The sequence below is a fragment of the Astatotilapia calliptera genome, chromosome 13, assembly GCF_900246225.1.
Source record: "Astatotilapia calliptera chromosome 13, fAstCal1.2, whole genome shotgun sequence".
In the NCBI taxonomy this organism is placed as follows: domain Eukaryota; kingdom Metazoa; phylum Chordata; class Actinopteri; order Cichliformes; family Cichlidae; genus Astatotilapia; species Astatotilapia calliptera.
Window position 1 is genome coordinate 3,603,519 of NC_039314.1, and position 23,862 is coordinate 3,627,380.

The 23,862-nt window shown below is 42.1% G+C and overlaps 2 protein-coding genes across 2 annotated transcripts in view; one reads left to right on the forward strand and one right to left on the reverse strand.

Annotated features, from left to right (window-relative positions):
* Positions 1 to 10,201, reverse strand: part of sertad2b (SERTA domain containing 2b) — a 42,492-nt gene extending 32,291 nt beyond the window's left edge. Inside the window, exon 1 of the mRNA XM_026189950.1 lies at positions 10,011 to 10,201. The gene's annotated coding sequence lies outside the window, so the exon portion shown is untranslated. The remainder of the gene's footprint in view (positions 1 to 10,010) is intronic.
* A 6,949-nt stretch (positions 10,202 to 17,150) lies between these two features.
* On the forward strand, positions 17,151 to 23,003 carry LOC113035354 (alpha-internexin-like). The gene is made up of 5 exons (XM_026190888.1): positions 17,151 to 18,162; positions 19,040 to 19,270; positions 19,575 to 20,102; positions 21,855 to 21,979; positions 22,379 to 23,003. The coding sequence occupies exons 1-5, from the start codon at positions 17,869 to 17,871 to the stop codon at positions 22,551 to 22,553; spliced, it is 1,353 nt and encodes a 450-aa protein (XP_026046673.1). The 5' UTR covers positions 17,151 to 17,868; the 3' UTR covers positions 22,554 to 23,003.
* Positions 23,004 to 23,862: the final 859 nt, after the last annotated feature.

A 23,862-nucleotide genomic window follows, 5' to 3' on the forward strand; every position in this document is an offset into this window, starting at 1 on the left:
GGCCCAGTAAACTGGCCCAGCACCAGTTCCAGCAGTAAACACGAGGAAACACAATACAAGCCAGAACAAACACCTGATCACACACAAACGCACACACACACAAACTGTCCTTATTCAGCAGAGGGATGTGTTTGCTTTCCTCCTCATTAATTATTGAAAAGAAAAATCCATCCAATAGCTACGAGTCATGAAAACCAGCTTCTGCCACACAGACACAAAAACACACAAACACACACAAGCAAACCTAAAACACGATATGGCTGCGGCCCAAGCTGAATGTTGATATTAATTGCAGGCACAATTCCACAGTCAACACAGTTTAAAATCAGGTGATTATTGTGACCTGTCGTGATGCAGGTGTCCATTTAAAACCAACCACATGGTTAATTATCCAAACAGTAACGCAGTTTCAGTTTTACTATTAGCAGAGAAATATTGGACAGCTTAGAAAAGCAGGGAGAGCTCATGTGAAATTCTTTGCAGCAGATACCGTCCATCCACGCAGCCACTGATTGGTTTTATCACACTAAAGCACGTCTTACAGCGCTCCCAGATATTTTTAGACATCTAAATTGAGAGATGTGAGGCTAGGATGCTGCATGGGGTCGAACCGACAGGTGCGTACTCATGATCAGAAACAAAAACAACGGGATTTTAGTTATTGTAGTTCGGCCAACTTATCACGGTCAGCAGTTGGAGCTGCAGCAGTGGCTGTGACACACAACACACAGAGGCATTAAGCAACATAAAAAAGGATAACAAAATTTTTAAAAAGCTGGCTGAGAATCATCAAGTTTTGAAGTTTTCTTCAGTTTGTCAGTAACTTAGCGACAACCAGCTTTGTTTCTCCAGGAACAACTACCAGCTGGTGCCAAAAAATGTGAAAGGATAAAAAAAATAATACCAGTAACAAAAACAGATATGAGAAAAGCATTAAGTGGCCAACTAGCAGGTAAGGACCTTAATCCACTAAACAATGTGAGACATGCTGCAGAATAAGACCGCTTTCCTGCTTTTCACTTGTTTAAAGCGTTCGCCTGACCAGCTGCGTGAGTTTGCTACCCAAAGGATACGCTACTGGCTTCCACACGAGTTTTAAATTATGGCGTTACACACATCATCATTCAGTCAAATGCCCAAACAGTAATCTCTCCAAATGCTACTCTGCACCACTGACACAGATATCAGCCTCCTGAATGGCAGCCAAGCTGACACAGCACTGTATAACAAAGTATATAATCATTAGGCCGTAATCATACAGTGACTGGAAGCCAAATATCCCAGTATCAGGGCTGGCATGTTAATGCTCCCTAACTGATTCGACTCATTTGCCATGCTGATTTGTTGTCCAGTTCCAGCTCAAAGCTTTCTGCAACCCTGTGTTACTGATCGTCCTGTAGGCTAGTGAGAGGAGGCTACAGCCGGTTAACAATACAGAGTTTGTACGCACTTTTAAAGAGAGTGTATATACTTAGCATACCCTTGTAATATCTTATGTTTCAGGAGGCAACGTGCTTTTAATGTCTCAGCAAACACTTTGAGTGAACACATAACATCTCAGCACACACCTTTGCAGATGGAGACTGAATGATTAACGAAATGTTTAAAGTACGACTGAACAATGAACACAGTCCTGCTCAACAGACATATTCATCTGCCAGACTCTCACAAAAACACAAATAATATAAATTGTAATTTAACTTGTTTGAAGATAGGATTCAAAATCTTAAAAGGTGTGTTTTGATATCACACAACTGTGTAAGTTTCACATTTTGGTGGAAGAAGATATGTGAACCTATATACATTTGAATTAAGGTTCATATAATTATTTATCATGGCGCTGATTATCGTTTTAAAATACTCTTACCTGGAGCCAATAAAATTCAGCTTACATACATCAAGTTCCTTAAAGGTCAGCTCACTGATTCATTGGCCAAAAACTGACAAAAAGTCTTATACCTGCAAATTTCTTAAAGCACTTTTAAAAAGAAAATACAGCAGTCTTTCTTTAAAAGTAAATACCCAGAGAGTGAGCTGCCTGGGTGGAGGTGTCCGCCCTCTGAGACCTTCTTGTTGCTATAATGCATCGTCCTTCACTGGACCATCTTTGATTAATTTGATTCAAGCCCATCATGTTTTCTTCCTCTTCTTCTCATTTCCTAGTGTATACGTAAATGTCAACAATGCAGTACTTCTGTGTGCTCAACCCTAACAGCCACCATCGCATGATCATGGTCAGAAAGTCCAACGTGGGCACATGGAACTTATTTCTCTCATCATTGCTGTCATCATCGACACGTATCACACACTCACAGAAGAAGCGCCCCCAACCCCACTCCCCTCATGACTCCCCTCTATGGTCTCTGCAGTTTCCCCAGGAGAATAATGCAGCTGACACAGAGCCCAACACACTCAGTCTCACTCCACAGCCTACAAAGTCCAAATCTGCTGCTAACAACTTGGTGCTACAACCCTCAGGCAGAGCCTTTGGACATAACTTACACCTATTCAATGTGGCTGATCTCTCTCACTCTGACTTTGAACAGTTAGTCTTCGTTAAACAGCTGACTCCAGTCATTCCTATCGTGTTTTTCTTGCTATTAGCTTACTGGCCAGGTCATTGCAGTCCTCAATAACTTTCAGCTACAGCGAGTCTCTCGTACTGCAGATGAATCAACTTCAACTCCAGCATCATAACCTGCAACTTTATGGCTTTGGTTCTGTTCTTGAGCTCCACTGTGAGCAACAGCACTGCTCTAAGCAGAACCGGCAGCAGGTGGAGACCTGCTTTATGTTAACAACAATGACTACAGAGACCAGCTGCTGTCCAAAATGTTGGCTTTGTTGTCCATAAGAAACACACTTGGGAGACAGAATACTAATAATTTATCACTTGTCCCGAGTTCTTGGTTAATAAATTACTTCTATCTGAGAACCTCAAAGGTCCGCTGCTGTGGCTGTAGGAGAGTCTTGAAATCTATTATGATGTAACTGGAAATGGAACTGGCGATCTTAATCCTAGACCAACGGTCTCCAACCTTTTTTGCGCCACGGACTGGTTTATGTCCGACAATATTTTCATGGACCAGCCTTTAAGGTGTCACGGATAAATGCAACAAAATAAAACCAGTACAAGTACCAAAAAAAGAAGATTTATTCATAACACACGGGAAAAGACCCAGAGAAACCGAGTTAATTATAAAACCGATTAAAAAATGATGCTAAAAACTGATTTAAAAAAACCCTGAAGACCATGAATTTCACACCCCAGCCTCAATTCTTGCTGCCCGGTACCAAACGACTCATGGACTGGTACCGGTCTGTGGCCCAGGGGTTGGGGACTGCTGCCCTAGACCATAACCTTCTAATCCAGTAAGAGTCGCGGAGTGAGTCGTGCATTCAGGAAACAATGTGTGCTCAAAAACGGGACCTGTTCGGATATTAGGTTATTTTTGCACTCTACTAGAGCAGCTCTGAAAAATAATAATTTACAATCTCGAGGAGAAAGCCCTTCAGTTCATCCCCCAGCTAAAATAATCAGTTTTTAGCTCCTCCTCCCTTTAAGCTCCCTTTATTCTGCCCAGCAAAAGATTTGAACAGGAAATGGGCGGAGCTGTGTGCCAGAGATCACCATATTAGGGATATCCCTTTTTTGTGACATCACACAGACCATAAGTTTAAAAAAGCTGTCTGAAATACAACATTTAGAGCAATCTCAAGTATGAGCTTCTGGCTAACAGGGATTACCTGCACTTACACTAACCTCATTATCTGAAACCTTAGGCATATCTAACATGAGCGGCCACAAACAGCACAATAGGTCCCCTTTAAAAAGAATATATTTATAGGACACTTGACTAAGGTGTTTACTGTACAACATTTTCTGATCATAATCTTTTCATTTCAGACGATCATCGCACCAAAAAAATTGTAGAACAGTAAACTAGTTCTGAAAAACATGCTGGTATTCATGCAGCATGATGAACCGAGTGTGTCAGAGTCGACCGCATTACGTTAGCATCGAGCAGCATTCTCGCTGTCTTACAGAGTAGGAGGAAGAGTGTGTGTGGGAGGGGGTATTCCAACTGAGTACATGATGTAACTCAGCGTAGTATACAGGTAGTGGAGCAATGAGTCAGTGTGCTAGGGGATGCAACATGATAACCTCCCAACGAGTCAACATCTGTGCAAGCGGCTCAGTTAGGAGCTCCTTATTTTCTCAATGGACACTGGAAATCTGCTCTTTACATCTGTCTGTCTTTCTCTGAATGCAGTTGTTGCTCCTGTTAAGAGGCCTGCTCTGCAAATGCTCCTTCTCTGACATCTGATCCCCTCAGTCGTGTGTGTGTGTGCGTGTACAGTATGTGTCTCCGATCTCTGCTTGTTGCGTCTTGTTTCCTGAGGATCTCTGAATCCAGCACAATGCTCCCTCAGTTATTAGATCCTAAGTGCATTGCGGTGCACGTCGTAAACATGCTGTAAGCGTAGCAGAAAACAACACCGACGCTGGTGTAATGCTGTAACACAACGTGCTTTTACCACGAGGTCTGTTCTGGGAGTTAAAATACCGCCTCGAGTTACAGTATTTTGTCTCACGACATTTCAACGCTAACTCTTGCACACAGACAAGCCCCAACGTTAAACCACCCCCTGATTTTTAAAATTCTCCTCCCATGCTGCTAAAACAGCTCTGACCCATCAGCACATGGACAAGAGACCAGTGGGCACGTTCTGTGGCGTCTAGCACACAGACGTTCCCTGGTGCCTGTGACATTGGCAGGAGTTAAAAACACAGGAATGGGGGGTGTTTTGAGGTTCAGGGAACATCTGCGGCTGTCCTGTTGGTGGATGGTGGATGGATGGTGGATTCAAACCCAGGGCCTTATTGCACCACCATGTTGCCCCTGCTCTGTTTGGCAAATATGAAATTATTCCACCACTGAAATTCTTGTCCGGTTTTCTTTCCTGAACATTTCCTGACTTTACAAGATCTCAAAAGATAAGAAAAAAAAAGGCATGCAGCATTCACACAATGAAGCCTTTATCGCAGCTTTACACATTCCCACACTACAAACTTGAAAAGCACATCCATGCCAATAAAAGCCTCTTAAACACATCAAAGTATCAAATATCTCAAATAAAATCTCCTACGATTGCCACTCTTTCTCCCTGTAATGTTGCACAGTTGATCTGTTGGTTTAAAAACATTAAAAATAAAGTTGTATCCGCGTCAACATGTGAGAAAGAAAGAAGGAATGAAACAAGAAAAAGTTGCTGTTTGTTTGAATAATGAAAAAGAGGTCAGTGCCTGAAGGGGCGGGGCGATGGTGAGCGCTCTGTTCAAAGTAAAAGCACTAAAAACAAAAATGCAGAGCTGCTACACAAACACACACACGACTGCTGACTGTGGCGATGGAATGAATGGTAAGGCAGCAAAATGCAAGTGTGTGTCTGTGTGTGAGTGTGCGTGTCTCCTGTTTGCACCTGCAAACCTGTAAGTGCAGTTTATGGACAGCAGTCAAACACTTACATCACACACAAGCGCTGCCACCATGAAACACAGCAACAAAAGAGAGACGTTTTCATTACAGCTTGACAATCTGTGTCGAGTATGTTTATATCTGTGTGTATATAAAGGATGTTGAAGGTCCTAAAGCGTGCACTGGCCCTTTAAGATGATCTTCACTACATCTGCTGAAGGTCATTAAGCTTAACACCAGAATTATTATGGAACAGCTTGAGATTTGTTCTTAAGATTGAGACTTTCAAATTAGTAAATCACAGGAAAAGCACGGATGGGCATTTTCATCAGTGTCATGACCACATTATGACTTCCTTAAAAAAAACAGCAGCCACTGATTTGCCTTTTAGATATAGCTAATATCTGTTTGCATGAAGATTAGGCTTCTAATAGTCTCCAAATGTTTATATTGCTGCATAGCTACACCTCAAACAAAGACATTACAGGGACACTAAAGGACTGAGCTGCAGCTTCCCCCACTATTGAAAAACATGCTCGGTTAATACTATAATGACTGTGACAAAGCATTTACAGAGAACTATGTTAGCAGAGATATTTGCTATCTGCAGAGTTTGTCAGATTGATGGTTTTTATGCCTTTTGTGCAAAAGTACATCAGTCTAAATCAGGGGTGTCGAACTCCAGGCCTTGAGGGCCGGTGTCCTGCAGGTTTTAGATCTCACCCTGGGTCAACACACCTGAATCAAATGATTAGTTCATTACCAGGCCTCTGAGAACAAGACATGTTGAGGAGGTAGTTTAGCCATTTAAATCAGCTGTGTTGGATCAAGGACACATCTAAAACCTGCAGGTCACCGTCACGCGAGGCCTGGAGTTCGACACCTGTGGTCTAAATACTACAATACCCATGACCTCTAGGAGCCAGTGCTGTGGAGAGGGAGCCAATTACAGCTGCTTAATTTTATCACATGAGATTAAAAAAAATTCAAACTGATTTTGATACACAGACTTAATTTCCTGACAGAATCTGAAGAACCCAGTTGTTCTTGTGGAAATGCAAATAAGGATTTAAGTTAACTTTCTTACCAGGAAGTTTTATTTGCACAACCTTACACTGTTGACTTTTTTTAATTAAAAAAAATACTTTGTAACACCATTGTTAATGGTTTGATGATTGAATCAGATGATTTTGATGGTAATCCAAGCTGTAGAGGCGCTCCAGCTATGAGTCACCTTACATTTTCTGTGGGAGAAATGAATGGGACTTTACTGCTGGATCAGGATTGCCCAAAATAGCAGCCACCACTTTGCAACTCTATAGCAACAGTGAGGCAGATCAAGATAAGCAAACTTTAAGTTCTATGGTAACACTGCAATGAAAAGCACTCTGTGAGTGCCTTCATTGATCCATTTCATTTGTAATTTTTGCAGTTAGAGCTTATAGTTAGCTTTCCAAGACAAGGAAATGATCTGTGGGTGCTGAAACTGATCATAGCCAATATTTGCTTGCTGAGACGTAGCTGATATGAGCGGGAGTCCAGGATGGCATTCAACAAATGGCAGTTTATGCCCACAACTGCAGGAACATGATCTGCCCCCCTGCCTGTTGTCTGACTGACCAGTGAGCTCCATCCACCCTCCAACCTGTTCAGGCTGAGTGAAACACGTTCCATATTACCAAGCTTAATACAGCATTTATGCACACAGACTTTTGGCATAAGGTCAAGGGTTCACAGGATAACCCTGCTTACTGTATAGGGGGAAAGTAGAGGGGATACCTGCTCCCTGTTAGAGCCAGCACAGTGCAGTGGAGCAACGCCAGTCTTGCTGAGGGATTATTGTGTGGTGATGCTATCATCACAACCACTCTCCCACTGTCTATTTATAGTTCACAGAGCTCTCCCTCCCTCTCTCTCTCTCTCTCTCTCTCAGTCTCTGTCACATTCTCCATACTGAATGCCAAATGCATTAAAAGCAGAAGGTCAGGAAAAACAGAACCACTAACCAGTACTTAGCGGTTTGAGCCTCAGAAACAAGTACAACACCTGTCCTCTGTCTTACACAGATTTGTACCCTGAGGTTTGCAGACTTCTTATGTTCACTTCTATGAGGCCAAGAATGCAACTTTCACCACTGGAGATTATGACACATTTGTAGGTCAAGATTTCTGCAGCTGGGAGCCAGTTTAGCTCACAGGGTGAGCAGGTGATGCTGCAAGGCTAAACGTAGCAGCCTGAGTCTGACTCCGACCTGTGGCCCTTTGCTGCTCGTTTTCCCAGGTCTCTGCCTCTTCCTGTCTACTCTTCTACTCTTGACATGAGGACAGTCAAAGAATCCTAAGTTTGAAGTGTATGGAAGAATTACAGTTGACCAGATCTGACTAGTGATTATATCCTTTTCTGATCTAACCTGTTAACATATACCAGGTCATTAGTTACCCATGTTGTGTTGCAAGTAAGGGGTAGAATTTGTGTTTGGATACCATACAACCCCAAGAAAGAATTGTTTGCCTGCTTGGACAGCAGGAACATCTTTTAGTTTCTTAACATCCACAGAGTCACCGCTGACCTGTTTAGGGTTAGAGGTAGGTTCACACCTTCCTCTTTAAATGGAACTTTACCCCAGTAGAAATGCATATCATTTTTTATGTAGCATGTGGCTTAAAGGGAACCCTGACCCCATCCCTGAGTGGCTTGCTGGATATAAAGAGGCAAAGTTCATTTCCATAATGACTTAAAACACCTGAACAGATAAGTGTCCAGAGGACTTTCAAGGTAGCCGCTCAGTGGTGAGACTTGCTTCTGGAAGGGCTTTGCATCTGTTCAGTGTGGCTACTGAAACGTTTTTGGCCCAAAGCGACTCCAGATTTGATCATCAAGGTAGCTTTTAGCAACATGGTGTTATCTTTACTGTGACGGTCAGGTTCATGATTATACTAGATCAGGTATTTCTGCTTTTTAGTGTACTGCAGGATTGTAAGTACAGCAGAGTCTTGAAAGTAGGGAAAGCGACAGCTCATGCTGGACGGTTTGCTGATTTTGCCTGCCAGACGGGCCACAGTGTCTGAGACCCAGGCTGGGAACACTGAAGAACCACAGCACCTTAATCTGGATTAGCTGCTGAGTTAGAGGCCTGGATGCTTGTGTAATCCCTTTGCCAAAGTTCCACCAGCCAGCCCCGCATTGGCCATTTGACGGCAGGAGTGTTCATTCAGGCCGGTCAGCCCGGGCTGCACTCAGATATGAAGGTCTATGCTCCTAGTGAGCAATGATGATTTAAAAAACCCAATAAACACGATCCTAAACACGCGTTTCTTCCTTCGGTTTGACATCGACGGCACATAAATTATAAGTACATGTGTGTATGAAGTCCAGGCACGAGGGAATACTGTGCCGCACTGGAGCAGCGCAGCAGCGCAGCAGCGCAGCGCGATCTGCCTGTCAGTCAGTCAGTGCTGGTGTGTGAGAGCTTAAAGACAACTCGGTTATATAATGAAGGCAGTAGCAGAACAGCAAATGAGCGCTGATTCTGTGTGAGCGTCAACTGAGAACACCGCGGTGAGTTCCTCCAACTCCAGAAGAATCAGATCTCCCTGAAAGCCCTTTAAAACTATACCCCCCCCCCCCCCCCCCCAAAAAAAAAAAAAAAAAAAAGTTCCTGTGCTCCCTTCATGATTAAGAACTTGAAGTGACGAAGTGACGCCTTTTAATTATGGTAAATGGCCTGTATTTATATAGCGCTTTACTAGTCCCTAAGGACCCCAAAGCGCTTTATATATCCAGTCATCCACCCATTCACACACACATTCACACACTGGTGATGGCAAGCTACATTGTAGCCACAGCCACCCTGGGGCGCACTGACAGAGGCGAGGCTGCCGGACACTGGCGCCACCGGGCCCTCTGACCACCACCAGTAGGCAACGGGTGAAGTGTCTTGCCCAAGGACACAACGACCGAGACTGTCCAAGCCGGGGCTCGAACCGGCAACCTTCCGATTACAAGGCGAACTCCCAACTCTTAAGCCACGATCGCCCGTTAAACTTTTTAAACACGCAAAAATTACAATGAGCGATGTTTCATTTGTCAAACATAGGCCGATTTCAAGAGCATCGTCATTTCACACGTAAAACACATCTGCGCGCTTGACCTGTTATGCATTATCGTTCAGCAGCATGTTCGCTCCATAAATCGCTATTTTTCCAGTGAAGTTTGGCGCTGAACTGTCTACGCGCGTTATGATCGTGCGTAACGGGAATTCCACGCTGCGCTTTTCCACTTCTGACAGCCTCTGCTGATGTACACAGGCAACGTACTTGCTCCTTCTTTGAACCAGTTTATGATGGGTTATTGTTTTTTTTCTTACAATGCTGAAAGCTACTTGTGGAGATGTTTAAGGTGTTAAAGATAAGAAGACTCATAGAGATGGAAACATAAACACAAAAATACATCACTTACGATCACAACCAAGAGGAGCCCCAGACAGCGAGTGTCTGTACAAGAGTTCATGATGCAGTTTCAGACACTCACCCTGTATGGCAGATCCGTCCAGCACGGTGCTGAAGTAGAAAAATGGATTTGAAAAAATGGACTCTGAAGCTTCTGTGATGGGAGAAAGGTCACACGGCCAATGCCGGGATGTCTAATTTCTGTTCTACCTAAAATCTGGTGGACTACGTACGGGCTCAGTCCAACGTCTCCAATGTCACACAGACCGCCGCCAATGCGAAGTCTTGTAATATCAGCCAGCCTCGTGCTGCATTCAAGTGTCATGGGACAAATAATATTCTTTGAATTCTGCTCCTGAACGAAAAGAAATCACTCAGTGTGGAGGTTCAGTTGCCTACGAAAGCCTATTAAACATATTATACATGTGGTTCATAACACGGAGATGTGTTTTGTAAAATTCGCCATGTTTCAGTCTGACTTTGAGTCTGTTTATCAGTCGTTTGTTCCTGAAGTCCGTGAACGCGTCACACTTCGCTCTGTGACAGACATGTCGTGCAGTGACTCAGAGCTGAGTCACTGTTTCGTGTCCCGCCCACACAGCGGTGGCGGCCAATCGCGCCTGTGCGGAAGCGGGTACGGCGGCGAGGAGTCACGCAGCCCTCAACAGTAACTCAGTGTGCAGTTTAAAGGGACGCCAGCCCCGTACACACACCCACCCTCACTCCAAGCTCCCGCTCCGTCCACGGAAATCGTTCCCATTGACCATTAAAGGCAGGTGGGTGGGAGCGCAGGGGACACATTCACATAAATATAAAGAAACATGAAGGATGATTTCTGAGTCAGTGAATTCAGACCAAAGACTGACTTGCATTGGCCACAGTCTGTGAAATCTATGGATGACATGTATCCTCCCAGTTTGGGGGGGGAAACAGATCTTGTTGGTCCAGATGAAACTTAATGCTTAACGTGCCCTGTGGAGCACCTTTTTCATTTTTTATTCCTAAATTCTGACCTGAGCAGGTAGCTCCTGTCCATTTATGCAGCTCTTGGTGGAAACCCTCTAAAAGAAAAGTGTCAGTGTGTAGAGAAGACTGTAAGCTAAGAACCAAACCCTCAGAATATAGTTGGATTTGAGCATTTAAATGGGGCTTTCACAGTTGACGGGTCGTGGTCAGTCTTCATTCTGCCTGGCTACAGGTTGGGGAAGGTGCAGGCGTCCTGCAGACTAGAGATGATACTTTGTGTGTCATAGGTAGGAAGACATATCACGGCCATCTGATGGTCGAGGTATAAAACCACTGTCACCTCTATTTCTTATATGAAATAGCTCTTTCACGCAGGAGCTACTTTGGAGAATGGACTTCATTTTTGCTGTCGTTACTGAGCTGCTTCTCCTAGAGTGTTGAAAGATATCCGTGGACATGCCTGATTGCACTCCACCCTGCTGGATCCCTTACGGGGCCTCATGCAGCTGGCTTTGGCTGGGAGATAATATCCTACTGTGTGCTGGCAGCATCACTGAGAGGTTAATCTTCCAAAACTGGAGTTTTACCCCATAAGATTGTTGTAATTCTCTTTTTCTTCCCATGTCCATCTCTTTTGTATCTACCTGATATTTCTGTCTGATGTCATAGAGTTTGTAGCGGCTCAGTTCTTCTGATGCTTGCCTGTTTCTGGGCTTCTTCCGCATAACAATCGGGGACTTTTACCTGACAGTCTTTGTCGTAACCCTGCAGAGGTCTTAGGGAGAAGCATTTAGTCCTGGGAGTTGTTCTGCATGGTGCACTTTGGTTGTGTGCCGAATGTTTTTGCTGGTCTGCAGCAGTTTGGGAGCTGTCAAGGATCTTCTGAAGCTACACTAATATATTTTTCTACAAGGACTTCTTCATCATTAACGCCCCTGTGTTAGCGCTCTCAGCACTGCTTAGTAAGGCTCTGAGGACAAGTATGAGTGGCCGACCATAGCAGGTAGTTTCTGGAGCAGCGTTTAGTTTCACTTTCCCACTGTAGAGTGATGATTTGTAGACAGCAATGAAGCTGGAGGCAGTTTTACAAATATGTCTGTGGAATAAAAACTGAACTGTAAGCTAACTGGGCCACACAGTGGCACAGCGATTAGCACTGTTGCCTCACAGCAAGAAGGTCCTCAGTTTGATTCCACCATCTGGCTGGTTCCTTGTGTTAGGTTAGGCTGCTTAGGTTAACTAGAGATTCTAAATTACCCATGAGTGCAAATGGTTTTAGCCCTTCGATAGACTGGTGACCTGACCAGGGTGTACCCTGCCTAGTCCTATGGTAGCTGGGACAGGCTCCAGCACCCCCACGACCCTAGTAAGGATAAGTGGAAGAAAATGGACGGATCTAAACTGTGGTCTGACCAGCAACCATAGTTATCTGACTGTTAGTGAGCTGAAAAATGGTTAAAAAAAAAAAGCTTTGCCACTCAGTAACTGGTGCTCCAACGAGTTTCTGACTTCACCTATTTCACTTCCTATAAAACTGACAAGAAACAGAAATAGCAGTGGGATGCAGTTCAAGTAATACACGATCATTTTGAACTCTCAAATTCAAGTCAGCGCTTCATTTTTAGATTTGTCTGAATGAAAACACACACACACACACACACACACACACACACACACAATTGGACAGTATTAGCGTTGAACTTCTAAAGTGTGAGATGTGTGGAAAATAACTCTGGATTTCTGTGACATCTACTGGAAATGTGAAGGAACTGCATTATAAATTTCTTTTTGTTTTTATTGCCCCAGACCAGTATAAGTAATCATCAACCACAACAGTGTAGCTGTTATTGTTTTCACGTTGTCAGTGTGTGTATGTGTGTGACATTAAAAAAAGCCCTCTGAAAGTCCTCAAATGTGCCTTTGGAGTGTTTAATGCAGCAGTACCCAGGAGACAAACACGTGAAAAAGCCCCAAACTCTTTAGGGAGAGCTTCTGAAACTAATAAGAATCGTTATGGTTGACAAAAATCCACCTATGCTGGAATTTCCATTGAGTGGACAAAGTAAAAACATCCTTAGAGATAGGATCTTCGTAAGGATTACAAAAATAAAAACATTTACAAGCAGACACCAAGTTCCCCATGAAATGCATAATAACTGAGACATTTTACAATTTAATGAGGAATAGCCCACCTTGATTTTGTTGGCAGCAACATAACTCAAAAAAGGCCCTGACATTAACCACATCAGCCCTCCCTGTGTTGTCAGTAAGCTATGACACATTAAAGGACATCAGCTGAGCATTTGCGCACTGGTTGCAGTCTCCGTGCACGAAAATAAGAAAACTTGTGAGAAACTCACAACAAGAAACTGTGTTGATGTGATGTGCTGGAAGTGAGACGGATGAAAGAGTTAGTTTAGGTAAGCTGATATGTAGCAGGATTTATCCAGACGATTAAAATTTGGCGTTTACGTGGAGATCCACGATAAATATTTGTTTGGACTTTTTTGGGTTACCGCTTTCTGATTCGTGTCCTGCTGCGCCCTCAGGCGGTGGGGGCGTGCACAACCGCAAATACTCCTGGGAAATGTTGGCGTTCAGTCACACTGATTGTATTAATGTGACATAGCTTCAGTTTGCATGTGAATTCGTTTAGAGGAAGTCTCTTTTACGGCACTGATGTTCATGTGTTTGCAGACACACGCCGGTTCGGTGAGCTACAGGCGACGAATGAAAAGATGTAAGAGCTGAACCACCACAATGGAGCAGCAACGGCTAGAGTTAGTGTATCGATCCATTTATGGTCCAGTAATATTTGTTTTCATCGCTGTTGTCATATCGCGTTGTTATCCTTAATGATGTAACAGGCGTTCATCACATCAAGCCCTCATTGTGCGCCTTTTTGCCTCTGAGACGCTCTGATCTGAAGCGGCAGACCTTTAAACTCAAACAGAAGGATGTTTGATCGTCCGAAGGAAATGCTCTTTGGATTCAGCTGAAAATAAACGTGCCCACAGCGGTGACAGAGCTGGACTCGTCATGGAGACGCGGCTGTGTTCCAGATGTTGTTTTAGACTTCAGATCTGCGCGTAAAAGCTGTCCGTGAGTAACAAATCACTGCACGTGAACACTGTGGGATTAATCTCGTGTTAGGAGATCTAAATATATCCTTCTGAATGAAGTTGCGGCTGCTGCGCCACGTGCGTAAAATGCGCCCCGAGAATGTGGAAACGTCATGCTTTGATTTTCATTTGGCTGAAAATAAACAAGACCAGGAAACGCTGCTGCAAAGACACGCGCAGATACAGCCATCCACTTAACTAACTGTCCACAGACTGAGAACAGAGTCAGGGCAGAAGCTGTGTGGAAACTTTCTTCCTCACTTGATAGGAAAAGGCGTCATTAAATCATCATCACCGTTTACACTCACTGTGTTTATACACCGCTCTCCATTCATTTATTGGTTATTTTTAATTTATGGCTCTTTTCCACAGCATGTCTTTGTCTTGTCTTCCTCCCCTCATCCCAACCGGCCAAGGCAGATGGCTCAGCCAAACCTGCTGGCGGTTTCTTTCTGCTAAAAGGGAGTTTTTCCTTCCCACTGTCACCCAAGCGCTTGTTTACAGGGGGGGTCGTATTGTTGGGTTGTTCTCTGTATTACTGTAGGATCTTTACCTTACAACATAAAGCGCATTGAGGCAACTGTTTTTGTGGCTAATAAAGTGTCTGCTTATTTTTATTTGTTCTCTAAATCGCGTGAAAATCATTTGCTAATGTTGCCTATATCACTAGAGATTATTAGCGTTGACCTTCTGATCCACTAGTTTGCTGATATATCTTGAGTTGCCAGCCAAGGAGCTGATGAACTTTATTATTTTAGTTTGTTAAAATTTTTTGTTCCTATTCTGGTCGAATTGGGCGTCAGTGTTTGTTTAGCAGTTCCACATCCAGGAAGTCAAAATGACCTGTCTATGTCCAAATATTCAAACTGTATTCAGTTTGAATGTTGTTATAGATTGATAAGGATCAGTTTATGACTTTTATTCACTGTTATTTAACTTTTGGATGATGGCATAAAGTCTGAGAGAGGAGGACAGAGGGATATGAAAGAGTGGAGATCTAGTCAAAATCACCAAAAATTATGAAAATTCTCACATTCATTTATGATGATTTTACATAATTAAGCCGTGTGCTGTACTGTAATCAGTCATGGACCCCCAACTTGATACTATAGTAATTTTTATGAGATGATATTTTTGTCTTTTTGTAGTTTCTAGTTGAGTAATGAGGAGAGAGAGGGGAGGGGAGGGGGGAGAGAACAGATAATGAAGTTTGCTGGAAAAACAAAAGTTACTTTTCACAGATACTCATTATTACTATTTTCATGGATACTTTGCATCTTCTTCAGAAGCACACTTACAAAATGCCAGTGCAAATTCTATACAGAGTATATTGAATGGTGGCATTTTACAGGATTCGTACTCTGTCACTCTAAACGTGGCTGAACACGATGGTGCCACTACGTTCATGTGACGGAGTACAAATCTGTTCTCCACTCGTGAAATTGGGGTACATGATGCTTTATGCTGAGTCTGCATAATAAAGGGAGGGTTTGTATGAATTCAAAAACTTTAATATGAAACATAATATTACCAGTTAATATTTAATATTACCAGTTAGCTTGGCTTACAGGTCTGTGAGCAGCAGGGTGATTTTCCATTGTCTGTACAGAATGATGCTACTTTAAGTGCTTGATGATTTGGTGGACTGCCTCTATGTGATTAGCAGTCTGAAATAATGTTTCTCATTTTGTCTTCTTTGCCACAAATAGTTCTTTAACTTCTTTAATGACTGAGCCTTTGCCTCTGGTTTGATAAGGAAAAGCTCCACCCTACAAGAGGTGGATTAGATTGAAATCTCTGATTATTCACTCTGATTATTCTTAAACACTATAATTGGTCATCCAATTAATTAGATTAACATTGTGATGTTTATCCAACTGAATTGAGGCTTACAAATGTGAAAATAGTTGATTACATTTGCAAACAGCATATTCCATTAATATTAATTACAAGGCACTGCATGCAGTCCCCCTAAAAGTTTGAACCTAGAATGGCATAGAAAGTACAAAGATATAAATAAATAAAAAAAGTTACATTTGACCTCTGACCTCTCCTTCAAGGTGAATAGATTGATCTAAAGTGATTATAATGTTATACAGAGCTATTAAAAGCTATTTTTCGTACTGGCATTGTTGTATTAACAACATATGTGAATATAGGACTGATACATGGGGATTTTAAATATCGCGTTACTTTGGACTTCTGGCGTCTTCTTCCATATAATATCAAACTTTCATTAAATGTGAAAGTTATAACTTTAAACATATTATTTAATGTTTCATTTAGTTCAGTTGTTAATAGCTTTAACATCTGACCAGCTCTGTCGGGTTCTTGGAAAGCTTTAACAACGGACACGGAGACACGAACCGCGGAAGCAGTGTTCAAAGTGGCAGAGAGGAGGAGCTGTTAGGGTGAGGATGCCAGTTTGGCATATTTTTATTCTTCTTCTTTTTTGTTGTTGAGCCTTTAAAAATGCGACCATGCACAATATTTGTGACTTGAAATCTGTAAAGTTTGGGACTGAGAGTCACAACGAGAGTGAGGAAGTTTAAACACGGTTTTAGGTTTGGCTGGGGTCCAACATGCACAATTAGGTGGGTGTTACAGCCCTGCACAGTGAAAAGAAACATCTAAAAACATACATACAAGTCAAAAATGGAAACCAGGAAACATGGAGCACTTTTTGGGTCTGGAAGAACTCCAGTGATTTTGACCGTGAGCCGTTGTTGTGCCAAAAACTGATTTCCAATGTTTCCGTGTGTTTTTTATGTGTAATATCGTTACGTATGTTGCTAAACAGACTTTGGTGAACAGGTATTACAAAGGGGTATATATAAAATTAAAAAATTACCTGTTTTTCAAGTATCTTTGTGACTGTGTTATTGTACTTACGTTATAATTTCTGTAACTGTGAGACATCTGCTGCTGCCTATCTTGGCCAGGTCTCCCTTGAAAAAGAGGTTTTTAATCTCAATGGGATCTTCCTGGTTAAATAAAGGTTAATAAATAAATAAATTATAATCAATCAGCTCCCTTTTGTCCACTTTATATATTTACAGAACTATTTTTGCATTTGTTGCAATTTCAGCTGTCCTCTTGGCCAGATTACTCTTAAAAGAGACATTTTTAAAGTCAACAATTTTTTTTTTTAACTGCATACATAAAGGATACATAAAACTCACTGCCAAAAACTGATTGCGGCTTCTACCTTGTTACAGGAATGTTGTTTGTTGCTCAAGATGACGTGATATCATTCATGATACATTTGACATATGTTTCACATATTATACACCAACAAGTTATTTAGCAGTTTAAATACAAGCAATCCGTTTTTGGCAGAACACCATCATTTGATTTGGGCCCGAGGAAGACAGGAAGACTCATGTTCGTCTCTTTCTGTCAGACAGTTTTTTTCACGTCTCTGAATTTAAGCGACTTTTGCTTGGCTCATACTACAAACTTTTCTTCTTTCTCCCCTCAACCACAGAGCTTGATCTGCGCTAATAACAAGTATCCATCAAACAAGACACACACACGCACAAACACGCGCGCGCGCGCACACACACGCACAGATAAGGAGAGGTGAAGTCTTCGTGGCTAATTCCATCTGTTCCTTCATGTTTTGTTTTCTCAGTGCACACAAAATAAAACACAGACGAAGTTGAAATATGGGAAAAAGTTATCAGCTTGATTTTTCTTTTCTTGAATGGCTAAACTTCGTTCAGCGTGTTCGTTCCGCTGGGCAATTATTACCATTCCCGCTGTGCGTAAATGGTTCGCTCCACCCGCAGTTTTATAAGCTCCTGAAAATCTCTTTACGCGTCACGGTGTTATCTCTGAGTCACAGAAAAGATGAGCTACGGAGACCGCTACACGTCGTCCTCCTATCGGAAGATTTTCGGGGATTCTCCGAGATTCCCCGTCTCTTCCTCTCGCATGAGCGGTGGGTCTCCGCGGGGCTCCCCGAGCCTTCGATCCATGGCAGCGTCGCGCAACAGCGCGTCCTCTGTGACCCTGTACAGACGGGGAGGACGGACCTCCACCTCTTTCTCTACGGTGCCTACCGCCTCCCTAGACTTGTCCCAGACCTCCGTGGTCAGCAATGAGTTCAAAGTGATCAGAACCAACGAGAAGGAGCAGCTGCAGGTAGGTGTGATCACAGCCCGAGAAACGAAGAGGAGTTGCAGGAAAGAATGCGCAGCAGTGTAAAGGGGCCACCCCTGACGACGAGCTCACCGTGGACCGTTACACCTTACTGTTTACTTACCTGCGTAGTTCAGACAAGGTTGCAAGACTTAATGACAAAGAAGCAGATACTTCCCTCCGAGTTAGATGAAGACCAAAATAGAGCCCAAAGGAAAGTGACAGATTAATTCTGAAGGGCAGCAGACACATTCTGGACATGGATACAACAACTGCTAACACGAGAGCCAACTTTGTTGGCCAGTAAATAAATAAATAAATAAATAAATAGATAAATGCGCCTGTTTCTAAAGGACTTTGGGTCAGCTTCTGTTGTTTAAATGTGTTATTAACAAAATAGATGTGACAGTCAACAAAAAAGCTTCTGACATTTTTTACAGTGCATGTTTAAGGTATAATTATTCATTTATTATCAAAAAAATTATTTAACATTATAGAGTGGGCTACATACTGAAGTTAGAGGACAGAAACAAAGTAACAAAGTGGACTGATTCTTATATAGCGCTTCTACTCTCCCAGAGCACTAAGCGCTTTATACAACATGCCACATTCACACAAGCACTTTCTTCTATTCTTTTAAGTGATTTCTAACTAACATTCACACTCCGATCTATGCATTGGAGAGTAACTTGGGTTAGTATCTTGCCCAAGGATATTGGGCATGCAGACGGGGGGAGCCAGGAATCAAACCACCGATCAGCAGATGATCTGCTCTACTTCTTAAGCTACAGCCACAGGCAGCTTCCGGTTTGCTGCCTGTCATGTATTGAATATGCCAAATATTTTTTGGTAGTAAAAAAGTGTTTATTCTGTTGCACAGGGTCTCAATGACCGCTTTGCCATGTTCATCGATAAAGTCAGACACCTGGAGCAGCAGAATAAAGTGTTGGAGACAGAGCTGGTGACCCTGCGGCAGAAGCAGAGCGAGCGGCCCCACGTCGCTCATCTCTACCAGCAGGAGATGAGGGACCTGCGCTCGCAGCTGGAGGAGCTGAACAGGGAAAAGAACCGAGTGCTGATCGAGAGGAACAACATGGAGGACGAGCTGCAGGTGAGAGAAAAGGGCAGGTTTGAAGAGGCAAAAGGAAGAAGTTTCTCCTCTGTTCGAATTTGAGTTAAAACAAACAAAAGCATAGACTGTACTTAAAAATGGACACAAACATTTAAATGGATGGTATTAAAGAGATCATCTCCAGCACAGTTGTTACAAAGGGGGGAAATAAGAGGAACTGCAGTTTTTAGCTTGATTCTTTCAGGCATGAAGGGGGCAGCTTATTTCAGAGCTAGAATCCACATTAGAATCAAACTTCTAGCACTTTCTCACTTCTTAACCCTGCTGTTTTGTCTCATTTTAGAAGCTAAGTGCAAAGTATGATGAGGAGGTGAGAGCGAGGGAAGAAGCTGAACAGACCCTGAGGTCCTTCAGAAAAGACGTGGACGATGCCACCGCTGTCCGCCTGGACCTGGAGCGCAGGGTGGAGTCCCTGATGGACGAAATCGCCTTCCTCAAGAAAGTCCACGAGGAAGAAATTGAGGAGCTGAGCAGCATGATGGAGGCGCAGCAGGTCTCTGTGGAGGTTGAGCTCGCCAAACCAGACCTCACCTCAGCGCTGAAGGAGATCCGCAACCAGTACGAGTCCATTGCCTCCAAGAACTTGCAGTCGGCTGAGGAGTGGTACAAGAGCAAGTTTGCGAGCCTCAGCGAGCAGGCCACGAGGAGCAACGAGGCCATGAGGGCCAGCAGGGAGGAGATCAGTGAGTTCAGGAGGCAGCTCCAGTCCAAGACCATTGAGATAGAGACCCTAAGGGGTGCCAACGAGTCTCTGGAGAGGCAGATCTCAGAGATGGAGGATACACACAATGCTGAAGTCACAGCAATGCAGGCAAGCAAACAGTACCTTTAAAGCAGTCTTTTGTACATTATGTTATGATTCATGCATAAACCTACAGTTAAAGCAGAACTAGAACCACAAATTCCATGCAATTTTTTTGAGACATAAACAGCAACCATAAGAGGCAGAAATACTGTGCTACTCATATACGCTCGCTGGATGAAGGATTATTCGATCAAATCTGAGTAAGAACTGAAACTGTAAAAAGCCAAAGTTGAGACAACTTTTTTTTTAAATCGTTTGGGAGAAATCCTGGAAGGAGGTCATAATTATCTGTAAACCTGTAGAATAATAGGATTGAAAGTCTGCAGATATCAAGGTCAAGTTAATCATCAATTATGTCACAGCTTGAGTAAAGCTTTTGGCTAACATCACACACCCCGGTGTCCCCATGGTGTCAAGGATTTAGTAGAAGGAATCCAGCATACAGATAATCCTACAGAATAATTGTGATCAAAGACTCTCTGAAAGCTATTTTTTAAATACTCTCAGGGTTTACCGTGACATTCATTCAATAATTAGATCAGATTGATGGTGTGCCTGTTAATTAGAACCCATTTCTTATTTTTTATGTATCTCAACTAAAACCCAATCTGAACAACTCAACTGTAAACATAATGGAAAAAATTTACAGCCACACTCAAAGTTTTAGCTAAAGATAGGCTTAGCCTTGGTTGTTTAAACCCATAACTTCCTTACACTTCATGTAACTATTGCAAATTAACAGCCCTCAGCATCTTAGTGGTGTTCGCTTTATTAAATATTTTTCAGGCATACCTGAACATGACATGCACATCTGATTATCTCTTTCTCTAACTGAAATTTGGGGGCTTGGGTTTTATTTTTGTGTCTGCCACTACCAAACCCACCACTGACCACTGGAAATTGACCACTCATCTTTATTTGAGAAGATGCAATATTCACTACAATATAGTTCAATGAAGAAGAAAACTACCACTTTCATGTTTGTACTATTAAAAACGATGCTATGGCGGTGAGATTGTTAGCTTAGTTTAGCATAAATTAGATCATAAAGAAACAGGGGGACTCTGAGAGCCTCCTTATGAATCAGAAAAAAGGCATATTATTCAGTGAGCTTTAGAGATGCTAATAAAAGCATTTATTACATTTGGAAAGGTCCATGCTAGTTGGGTTTTTTTTTTTCATGTGCTAGGCTATGCAAGCTACTTGCTAGCTTTAGCTTCAGAATTAGCAACATTTTTTCCTCTAACAACAAAAAATTTAAAAACAAATTCACAAAATTATGTATTGAGGCTAAAATAGGGGGACACTTGACTATCTGTAAAAAGTTCTGGCTCTGTTTTTTGGGGAAATTTATATTTAAAACATGTGTAAGCTGTGGCACAGAGTTGACCTTTGGTGTGTGGTCGGCAGTCTAATCAGCCTCTGTGGCTGCAGCAGTTCTAGTGAATTAAGTCTGAATGTCTATTAGCTTAACATCTGACCTGCTCAGTCGGATACCGGAAGGCCATCTGGCTTTCACTGGCTTTTTACGGGCAGTAAAGCTTAGTCCAAAGGTTGTTGAGACAAAAAGGAAATCCCTTAATAAACTTTAGAGGCGTCTTTATTACAGGAAACTACAGGAAAAAGAAATATCACAGAAAATGACTCAGAAAACAGAAAAAGTACGGCTACTGATTTAAAAAAAACAACTCTGTTTTGGTGTCATTCATTTGACAGTGCTGATATTCTACATCTATTGTCTCATTTCCATTGTAACAGGACACTATTAGCCAATTGGATACTGAGTTGAGGAACCTGAAGAGCGAGATGGCTCATCATCTGAGAGAGTATCAAGACCTGCTCAATGTCAAGATGGCCCTGGACATCGAGATCGCTGCTTATAGGTGCTAAGTGGATTCAAGAAAATGCAACCCTATCTTTTAGCTTAAAGAGCAAATAACATATGTATTGATTAAAGGTATTGCTTTAGTTCAAAGACCACGCAGAATAGCACTGTCTGATGAGGTTTTCCCAAAATAAAGTTCAAATAAACCCTCTTCAAGTTACATGTACTCCCTCAGTCTCATTGAAACTATAACTACGAATACATAAATATCGTTCCTAACAATTAATTGGCACGTCCATACAGTAGGGAGGCTTTAATTTACCCTCATACCAGTTGCAGAAAAGTAAATGTCAGTGTGTTAACCTTTTATTGAAGTTCCTCTGAAAATCAAACTGGCTATCTCTTGATGTACTCTATTTGTGTGCAGCTTGACATTTGTTTCCTATGATCCTATAAGGAAACTGCTGGAAGGGGAGGAGACCCACTTTAACTCAGGGATGTCCTTCAACTACACCTACCAACCTCGAGCCTCAACCAGCTCCTCCAGGAGGGAGAAAGAAGGAGGCGCGAAGGAAAGCTTCAAAGACGTCAGCGAGGATAAAGACGAGGCGGACATCAACTCCAACAACTGAAGATATACGGGGAAATCTGACATCATAGTTGTTAAGTCTGAAACAGACGTTTTGGAAGTAGTCTCTAAAGTCAGTGTTTTTGAGTCATAGTCAGCATCCTGTATTTGACATTTTTGTTGTAGTTTTAAATATCTCTATTAACAACCGAAGAGAGCTAACATGACACTCCAAACATTAACCTTAGTACTAAATGTTAATGGGGAATCTTTCATTTTGCTGCTGCAGTTTCATGCACTCAAACCTGTATGAAATGAGGAAACAGACATTGCTTAGACTTGAAGGCATGGAGTTTATTTACCCACAAATTAAGGTTGTCAGTTCCACTTGGATATCACTAAAATGATAAGCAAATAAAATTACATGACTGGAACTGTGGTTTCTTATGATGACTCGAGGTGGCAGACAGATGTTATACTTTAATGAATGGAACAATAAATCTAGCTTCTCCAACTTCTTTCGTGAGTTTCTAACAATTATCAACAAGCTCCTAATCATGTGTTAAGCAAATAACTGTCGCCACATGCTTTCTATAATCTAATGCAGGGGTGGTGATCATAAGGCTTGGCTTTGCTTGGAAAAGACTCCAATCTGGCTCACTGCATGGCTTTGGAAAAATAGTTAATAGAAAATCAAATGATGGAAAGTTCATGTTTTTTTCACTACCTACCATAGAAAAAATATTTGTGAATGATTTTACAAGGTAATCTGGGCAACCAGAACCTTTTCTACAATTGTACACATTTATTTCTTACAATGAAAACCCAAAAAGTCGTGCTGGCATATTTCTTTCATTTACTATAGCTGCTTTGGTTTTGTTTTTTTTTAAACATGTAGAAACACAGATGCAAGGTTAAAATTGTCCCTTTTCTTATATTAACCTCCTAGGACCTGGCGTCCACAAATGTTGACATCACACTTTGGGTTATTTAGACAAAAATACTCAATTTTGCTGTACAAGGGCCTGATATCCACTTACGAGGACATTATACTGCTACTGTTCTAGCAAAATTTTAAACGAATATCCTCATATGTGGCTCTTATTTTTGTTAGAAACAAAAATTGGGCAAAAAAAAAAATCTGCTTCTTTGTTTTTACATTCATCAGGACCCAATCAGCCCAAATATCAAATAGAAATTAAAAATGCATGCTGTGGAAGAGTTCGGGTCTTAGGAGGTTAAAACATTTCAGAGACTAAATGAGCAGTTAAACCTCTTTACACTGACAAAGAGGAGAGTTTGACTTTGAGACAACAGTTGTGATTTGCCACTTTATATATGACTGACTTGAACTGGAACGGTCCACTTTAAAT